This window comes from Asterias rubens, chromosome 20 (genome assembly GCF_902459465.1).
Source record: "Asterias rubens chromosome 20, eAstRub1.3, whole genome shotgun sequence".
In the NCBI taxonomy this organism is placed as follows: Eukaryota; Metazoa; Echinodermata; class Asteroidea; order Forcipulatida; family Asteriidae; genus Asterias; species Asterias rubens.
This window is the reverse complement of record NC_047081.1, coordinates 10303480-10312960: the sequence shown is the minus strand read 5'-3', so window position 1 is coordinate 10312960 and position 9481 is coordinate 10303480. Positions and strand designations below refer to the sequence as shown.

Here is a 9481-nt window from a genome sequence, read left to right as displayed (position 1 = left end):
GATTTATCTGTTTTAGGTTTGCAATTGCATTGATTGCCTCCTGTAGTAGTTAAAGTCCCCAGCACCACACACCTGCAACCTATACATCTCAACATTGGGAGATTGATTGCAGTATTGATCCAGATCCCTTTATTTTGTTCGATTATTGGTTGGCAAAAACTCGGGGTGGCTTTGAAACGAGCCCCGCCTATTAAACCCATTAGCTCAGAACATAGCCATTATCCCTCTGGAATTGTAACAGCCAAAAGACGACTTTTTTTGCGCGTGCGTGTGTGTGTGAAAAACATGGCGTCTGACGAAGAGGTAAGAATTTTGCTAAATGAATTGGTTTTGTATTTTGGAATTGTCCACTACATTTACAAAATAAATTGTTACATGTTTATGATAATGTCGTAGGTTTACCTATCTATACCTTAGGGTCTCTATAAGTAAGCTGTGGCTGCCTAATTAGACAGTTTTTTTAACACGTTAAAAAATATTGCGTCGCGTGTGTTGCAGTTTGTTACAACCGCCCGCCGTACGCGGACCACGGTTACCCAGCTTGATGAGGAAAAGGTCGAGTTGGTCCACTTGACGCATTTTCTGCACGGTGTGCATCATCAATCAATCAATCATTTACGAATCATAGTTACCAAAGAATTTACAGTGAAACATCGCACTAACTTGTGGGACAACACCAAGTAAACCCCATATCCATATAAAAAAATTACAAAAATCCTTTTTCTTTTTCTTTTTTACAAATTTTTTATAAAAGTTCTTGACTTTGGTATTGAAAAGAAAGTTTGAGTAATGTTGGTTAGGTTTAAATTGGGTAGTCTTCTCACGGCGTGGTCAATAGAATAGATATTATTTTTTACCTGCACTTTTTGATCGGTCTCTAACTAAAAAAAGTCTAACCAAGTAGGTTTTGTAGTTTGCTTTGTGTAGGCCTACGACGTACTTAAGATTTTCAAAGGAAAAATCTCCAGAATAATTCAATCAGAGCTTTGATTTGATGTCCCACTTCTTTTTTGATCAGAAAAAGCAAACTGGCACCAAATAAGAAATAAATATTATATTAAATTCAATTGATTGTTTTTTCTTCTCTTGTGTCACAGGAACAGGATCTTGAATCCTTGAGAGTAGCTGTCCTTGCATCTCTGAAAGCAGTAAGTATTCTAAATGTCCGCCCCCTTAAAACCAAAACCTTAAAGGCCAAGTTATAGTTGGTCGCGCGACCATCACTCGATGGTCAGGCGATTGAAATCTTGACGCGCGTTCAAAAAAGGACCTAGTTTTTAGGCCTCAGCAATGACTATTAACTTTGTCGCGCGTCAAAATTTCCATCATGCGACCGTTGCGTGACTGAATACAAACCGGCCGTAACACTGCAATGGACTAGTTGCGAAATTGTAACGCTCCGTCGGGAGGAGGGTAATGTTATCACAACTAGCAATTGGACTTGCCCTTTTTCTTACACTTAACAGTCACAAAGCCTCTAGAAATAAACTATTGCTAAGTCACAAGTCTGCTTGCATTTTAATTTCTCACACTATAGAAACAGTTGCTTTTCCAAAATAACCATGGCAAGCAACCTGAAAAGTTAACCCTGGTACAATCGTACAAAAACTTTTATCTCGGTGAGACAAAAAATGTTTGAGCATGTACAACAGATTTATACGCGAGCGACTCTCTTGAAAACATTTCTCTGTAGTTTTAACTTTTTTTCTCAAAAAATTGACATCCAATGAAGCTGAAGCTTCTACAGGTAAACTGTATTACATAAATCTTCATTCATATTCAGAAGGGATCCATGTCATGGCCAAACAAACTTGATCTATAAAAGGTATCAAACCCTTTAGGGCAAAATGTATTCGGTTTTTATTTGGTTTATGAAAAGTATTTTGGCGTCTGCAGGCCTGTATGCTTCATTTTTTGAAAGGGCTAGGTCACTGAGGCATTTTTTTTTTTTTGGGGGGGGGGTAAAGGGCACCCTATGAGGAAACTAAATTTATACTGTAGAGCATTTCAATGGGACAAAGGCAATGACCAGGGGGCGTGAAGGCAATTGCCTTCGTTGCCTCCATGAAGTATCAGGCCTGCATCTGTCTTTCTTGTTTCAACTGTATAGATTTAGTCAACGAGGTTTGTACTTGTTTTCTTTGTCAGAAATCGCAGCAAGACTCCCCCAACAACAATGCTGCCTCTCAGAGCCCAACTAATGAGCAGTCGGTCGTTAAAGAAGAGGATGAGGAGGAGGTACTGGACGCCCTACGAAGAGCCGCTCTGAAATCAACCAAAGAAATCAGATTAGAGGTAATTATTATCTACCCCGTTCCTTAAAGGCAGTGAACACTATTGGTTATTACTCAAAATAATTACTAGCATAAAACCTTGCTTGGTAACGAGTAATGGGGAGAGGTTGATAGTATAAAATATTGTTAGAAACAGCTCCCTCTGAAGTATTATAGTTTTCAAGAACGAAGTAATTTTCCACTAATTTGATTTTGAGACCTCGGATTTAGAATTTGAGGTCTCGAAATCAAGCATCTGAAAGCACACAACTTCGTGTGACAAGGGTGTTTTTTCGTTCATTATTTCCTCGCAACTTTGATGACCGATTGAGCTTAAATTTTTACAGGTTTGTTATTTTATGCAATGTTGAGATACAGCAAGTGAGAAGACTGGTCTTTGACAATTATCAATAATATCCAGTGTCTTTAAGATCCTTGTCACATGAGTAATTTTTCAAACAATGTATTTTATGATTCCCATGAAAATTATTGAAAACATTAAAAAATGAACAGAGTCTCTTCTTAGAGATTGCCTGGAACTGGTTGCCTGTACATTGCCTCTTGTGACGAAGGCCCTTAGGTTTCATGAAATCACACAGCCTGTTTCTTTTTTTCTTTTCAAGTGAAACAGACAAAAAGAAATCAGTTCAACTCTAAATAAATGTTGAATAGACAAAGTGTTACCAAATTTATTATTTCCTTGGTTATTTCCCCATGTAAGTTTTGCTGTTACATGTATGTCAACAAATATTTATTTTATTTTACTATTTTTATTTATCAGTTTGTTTTGCATTATTTTTTGTTATTTTTGCCTCCAGTGATATATAATTTATATATTTTTTTTATTAAGTTTCAAATTTATTTTCTTTTATCTTTTATTGTTTATTCTGTTTTTATTGTAGGCATGCTTTTAAAATATATATAATGTATTTGTAATAATCTTTCGTGTTTATTTGTTTCTGGTCCCAATTTTAATTTAATCTATTTTTGGTGTAATTTTCTTTCATAAGATGTTTCTATTTTAATTGTTAACTTTGTACATACATATTAGCTTATGTAGCCTATATGAATATTGTTAATTGTGTATTATCCTTTCCTGTTATTGGTGGCTCGTCCGCTGTTGGTTTGGTCAATAAATATATAAAAGTTTGTGTGTAGAATTTGAAACCATATTTGATGTTGACATCAGTGTGATATTTTTTTATTATTTTTTTTTCAGGATATCCCTACACCACAGGCACCACAGCCTAAGTTCCAGCTGGAGGGGAACCTCATCGCAATCCAGACAGTACCTGAAGTGCCTATCCCAGCCCCAGTCGATCCAAACGACAAACCGAAGCTACCCCGTAACAACAAGTTTTCACGTTTTGCTTCGTCCGGTTCGGATTCGGGCAGTGATAGTGAGGAAGATGGTAGCGATGATACGTCTGATGGCGGAAGGAAAACCAAGAAGGCCTTCAACAGCGACAGCTCTAGGAGCTCTTCGTCAAACGGAAGCAGCGATAGCAGTAGTAGTAGCGACAGTGATCGCTCCTCGAGGTCCAACTCCAGCAGTAGGAGCAGCCGGTCCCGGTCAAGTTCATCATCGTCTTCTTCTTCATCATCTTCATCTTCATCTAGTAGCTCCTCATCAGACAGCTCCGATTCTGATTCAGACGACTCTACAAAGGAACGTCAGAAGAAAAGAAGAAATAACTTGGCCTCCCGTAGGAGGGAGACGAATGAGAGGGGAAGAGATGAGCGAGGGAAAGGCTCGAGGAACAATGAAAGATACCCTGATCGATCCGGACGTGACAGGGATCGGGAAAGAAGGCGAGTTTCCCCTCAAAGAGGTTCAGGCAGAGATAATCGGCCATCAAGACCCAGATTACCGGGACAAGGTGACTCACGCAATCACAGAGACAATATAAAAGGGTCCCAGAGGGATGCTGACCGATTCAGAACTCGATCCAGATCTCCTCGTTCGCGACGGGATGGCCAGGGACTTCGGACACGTCCAGATGGCACCCGTGGATTTGGATCTGGCGAAAGCCAAGTGCCTTATTCAAATCATTCATTGGAGTCGCGTCTGCGCAAGATCGCAGGCACCGATTCGGGTGGTGTGTCTAAGATAAAAGATGCCCGTGAAACTTTGTCAAGGAGGAATCAAAGAGCTGGCGAAAAGAGACCAGAAAGAAGTAACCGTGATCGAAACTCAAACACTGTCGTTGGAAAGGGTGATGACAAGTCACCAAGCAAAGCAAATAGTGCAAAGTCTAGAAACTCGTCAGTGGATAGTGATACCCATACTGACTCTGATATATCGTTTAGTGACCTGGAGAGTGATTCTGACAAGGAGACCTCTCGGTTCAAACATACCAAAGGTGAGAAACCTCAACATGAACTTGGAATTCGTCGGAGGCCACCCCCTCGACCGTTCAAGGATGGGTTAGAACGGGACCGCAGACGCGATGACCGCAGGAGAGATGATCGCCGGCGGAGAGATGATGATGGACACAGGGATGAGAGAAGGAGAAGGAGGGAAGATGGCCGTAAAAAAGATGATCGAATGGACAGAGACCGTAGCCGCAAACAAGAGGACAGGAAAGAGACAGATCCATCAAAATCCCGCAACGGTCCTTTGTCCACTGTCCAACCTCTAATGGCAAACAAAGAGGCTCGTTCCAAAGAGAGGAGTTCCATTCCCTCTAAAATTCCTTCACTTCTTGACATCAAGGTGAGGAATCCAAAACTCGGTGCTAGACTCGGAGTAGACCTGAAAAAATCGCCCAGGTCCGACCATGACAGTGCGGGTACCGCTAGGCTCCTTAAAAGCGCCGTCTCTGAAGAACGATTCACGTCCCCGTCCAGGTTGAAAAATCTGGAGAAAAAGTTTGAGAGCGAGTCTGGATCGGATGGTGAGGGTGTTCCCACTGGCCCTCGTAGCATTGTCAAGGTTGATAAAAAACGTAGAGATTTAAAATCTCGCTTGGGTGTACGTGCCGCTGCAGCGGATGAAGAGAAAGGTTCTCCAAACGAGAAGGCTCACAAACGGAAAAGTGACAGAGACAGGCAACTTGCACCTGTTGAGTCGTCGCAGCGTGACATAAGGAAGAGAAGATCCAGAGAAATGAGGGAAGAGGACATCTCAGTGAAAACGAGAAAGAAGGAATCCAGTCTTGACCACGGGGATTCTAAGACAAGATCTGGCAGTCCTGAAATACGCGTCACATTTATTGAAGGTTTGTTGAGCTTTTAGTTTCTGCTTCGCTCAGTTTTGTGCAATATACTTGTTTAGTTTTTAAAAAGCTAATGTAGTAGCTCTAATTAGCCATTGTAGGGTTTGCTCCAGATGATGTGTTCAGGTTCACTTCTTTTAGTGGCCGCCTCGCTAATTTTTTAGTCGATATTGCCACCTCACTAAATTTGTTTTTAGAACGATGCCTGCAGTTTGCCTAAACTTCAGCAATGCCAAACTAGAGTACAACAGCAGCCCTGCTTGGTTTGCAAGGTTCAGGGCCCAATTTCATAGAGCTACTTATGTACAAAAACAAGCTAAGCACACCAAATTATGCTAACCAGCCAACATGTACAATTTGTGATTGGTATCCTGCTTTTTCTTGCTAAGCAGGGAGTTTTGAAGCAATATTTTCTGTTTAAGCAGCTCTACGAAATTGGGCCCCGGTCATTACAGCAAAGTCAATGACTTAAAGTCACAATTTCCGTTAAACAGGATAACAAACGTTCATGTAGTTGAACATTCCAAAAACTCACTGAATTGTTTGTTTTTCCTTTAAATATGATACTGAAAGTTTACTTGTACTGTTAAGAAAATGTTTGGGAAAACACCCAAATGTAAGCTCTCAGTTTCGATGCAACACTTTCATGTGAAAATTGGGTTGAAAAAAGGTTGAGTATCATCTCAGCACTGTTTGAAAATGTATTTTGAGCAAATTTTTACCTCTGTCAATAATTTACAGGTCCGCCATCGAAACGGAAACCAGTTCATGAGAGACTTGGGCTCAAAACGGCAAGTAGCAGCAAGCCTAGACGGTCTGTAAAAGATCGCCTCGGGAAGAAGATTCATGACCTGAAGGAGGAACATCCAAAGAAGCTCTCGAAGAACCCACTTAGTGTCTCGGGAGGCTTTGACGACGATGATCTACTGGACAGCCCAGCAGAGGTAGAGGTCGCCACCAAACCAAGACAGTCCGTTATCGAACTCAAGACCAGAACTAAACAGGATGTCGAGACAAAACGGAAGGCGGAGAAACACAAACATCAGCTGGAAGAGGCGGAGAAGAAACAAAGAAGGATTAAGAAAGAGAAGCGTCTTCGGGAGGAGAGCAAAGAGCATCGTGAGGAGGAAAGAGAACAGCGAGCACAAGATGTAGAAATAGCGGAAGAAGGAAAGGATACTGTGGATGAGACTAAACAGATGAAGGAGCTTGAAAAATCTGTGAAGGAGAATGAGAATCAAGATGGAAAAACGGACGATAAGAACTCAGTTCCACAAAGTGAGACTCAAAACGAAAAGCGAGAGATTGAAAAAATTCATCATCCCGTTGAAGATGCTAAAAAGGAGGTTTCTTTACGGGAGGTGAAGAGGAAGAAGATCAAACTGAAGAGAAATTCTGCTCAGAGTGTCGAGGATGATGGTGTGAGGGTCAGTGTGGATAGAGAGGAGGAGGAGATGCTGTTTGAAGACGATGAGCAGCCCCGCAAATTCATCCAGTCACGCTCTCGTGCTGATGACAGAAAAGTCATCAAGGACTCCAGTGTAGAAGGTGAACATTCTAGTCGTAAATTTATTGACAGGTCGGAGAGAAACATTGTACAGGGAAAAGATTACGACAAGTCCAAGAGGAAGATCGTCTACGACGATTACAAAATGTCCGAGCAGGACGAGTACGATGAGCCTCGTCGAAATATTTACCAGGAAGACTTGAGGCACTCTCACAGAAAAGTCTACCAGGAAGATGAAGATACGTTGAGGCGGAAGATTTTCCACGATGATTCGGGCCCACCGAGGAGAAAGTTCCTGAATGCTGATTCTGATTCTTCAAGGAGGAGGGTGTACCAGGCCGACCGAGGCCCCTCTAGGAGGATGGTCGTCGAAGACTTGGAAAGGGAACCATCCCAATCCTTGAGCTATGAGGACGTCCGGCACACTAAGCTCAGTCGCAGGGGTGACTTGTGGAAGCGGGGACCCATCGAGGAGAGGACCAGGGAGGTGGAAGTCCGGATGGAGCAGCAGGAGAGGCAGGCCATCGAAGAGACGAAGGAAGCGGAAGCCAAGAGGTTGAAAGAGGAAGAGCTCAACGCTAGGATACAGAAGATTAAGAGGAAGAATGCGGCCATCTTGCAACGATACAATGAGATCGAGGCCGAGAAGATCATGTTTGGCTCGTGAGACGAGTTGGTATTTGAAAATTGAACATCTCAAAAGATTGTAAAAAACAACTAAGGGCCATGTCAAACGTGGCAGTTTTCAGGCAACCAGTTTCAGATAATCTCAAAGAAAAAAGTCATTCACGTCTAAATGTTCACATATTTTTTCTTTGTGATCATTGGGTGTTGTTTAAAAGTTATTCATGTGCTACAAATGTGGTCCTGTAGCATGCACTGCAGTTGGTTTTTTCAAAATTGTTTTTACAAAACTGGGATGCTCTGGTTTAACTTGCATTTGCATCTTATATTTCACAAACGAGAGATAAATGGTGCAAGCTGCAAAGTTTGAAAGCTTGATAGCTGTGTTTGAGATGTGCTTCTTGGTTCAAAGTTTTAATAAACTTTTGTTCTAAACTACAGGCTTTTTGTTTTTCTTGTAATTTTGTGTAAGCAGGCGCTTCTTGAAGTAAGAATTCTTTTTTTCAAGATCAAAGATTTTTACAAAATTTGTATACTTTTTTTTCTGTTTCTAGTATTTAGTTGGGCTGGATTGACTAGACACTAGTTTTGCTAAACGCATCTCCTAATAGCTTTAATGGCAAAGAAGGACAGTATGGTGGTAAAATTTTAAATGGGACACAATTTGTTTGTGTATTTGAACTGGATGTTCAAAACATTTTTACTTATCTTTATTATGTTGTGTTTGTTTAAGGAGTCAAACTGTTTGATTTACACGACGTTGTAAATGGTAGTCAGATTGTTCAAATTGTTTTAAAAACTGTGTTTGGTATATTTGCGCGTTGTTTGTAAAAATTGTCAGAAAGTAGAATTTTTTTGATTGTACTGCCTGGACTGCAGTTGAGCTAGGTTTGATTTTTTGTTCAAACCGCTGGACATTCACAATGGGTACTTTGGTTTGTGTTGATCAATGGTTGTTGGTTCGAATCCCACCCGAGTGATTTGCCTGTGATTTTTTTCCCATGGAACTCGAGGGGAAGTATACGTTGCGCGGGTTCTCTGCTGTGCCACGAGGGTTTTCCAGACTATCCGGTTTTCCTCCCTCAGGAAAAAATCAAACACTTTCGATCTTGGCTGTGCACCGTGGTCATAATGAGTTGACGTGGCTGGCAGCTGAATGCGCCCTTGCACATGCCTGCTTCTCGAACACGTTGTAGCCGCGTCCTTCGCAATTCAGCTCTAGCTGAGAGTAAGGACAATTAGCCCCCCAAATTATTATTATTATTAAACAGTGGTTACACACATTGCTGCAAGGATGAAACCAAAATTAACAAAGTTATGATGTTAGATAACAATATACCTTTGATTATTCGACCCAAAAGACTCCCAAATTGTGCTGTATCAATTAAAAACTTGTTTGATTCCAGTATGCACTGCTAAAACCAATGGGCCATATTTTTGACCGCGTGAGGGCGCTCTCAATCACTTCCGGGGGTATATTCATTCATACGCAAAACAGTTTTTAAAGATTGGAACACATTATAACCACAGACATCTAATCCATCACAGACAATAAGACTTTTAAAGGAGCCGTTATAATCCACCTCTAAAGCAAATTGAAACTACGGCGCAACAAAAGTGACAGAACGCCTATTAATTTGTGCAGGGCGATTCGCGTGTACCCCTGGAAGTGATCAAAATACTATTTATAGCGCCCTCGCGCGGTCAAAAATAAGGGGCATTGGGCTTGGCAAAGAGAAGCTGGATAGTTTTACCATTGTTTTTTTAGATCAAGGAGCAAGTATTTACAATGCAAGTAAATGACCATGACTAGATCGCGGTTTAAAATTGTGTTAATGTAGCTATGTTTGACCTCTCAC

The 9481-nt window shown here is 41.2% G+C and overlaps 1 protein-coding gene across 1 annotated transcript; it reads left to right on the top strand.

Moving 5' to 3' along the window:
* Window positions 1-245: 245 nt before the first annotated feature.
* Window positions 246-8729, top strand: LOC117303610 (eukaryotic translation initiation factor 3 subunit A-like). The gene is made up of 5 exons (XM_033787824.1): window positions 246-303; window positions 1098-1148; window positions 2149-2295; window positions 3493-5494; window positions 6233-8729. The coding sequence occupies exons 1-5, from the start codon at window positions 286-288 to the stop codon at window positions 7663-7665; spliced, it is 3651 nt and encodes a 1216-aa protein (XP_033643715.1). The 5' UTR covers window positions 246-285; the 3' UTR covers window positions 7666-8729.
* Window positions 8730-9481: the final 752 nt, after the last annotated feature.

What these genes read in the sequence shown, in the direction of transcription:
- LOC117303610 (XM_033787824.1), top strand. An exon ending in TCCTTGCATCTCTGAAAGCA is followed by an intron (nt 1,149 to 2,148) that starts GTAAGTATTCTA and finishes TTTCTTTGTCAG; the next exon opens with AAATCGCAGCAAGACTCCCC. An exon ending in CCAAAGAAATCAGATTAGAG is followed by an intron (nt 2,296 to 3,492) that starts GTAATTATTATC and finishes TTTTTTTTTCAG; the next exon opens with GATATCCCTACACCACAGGC.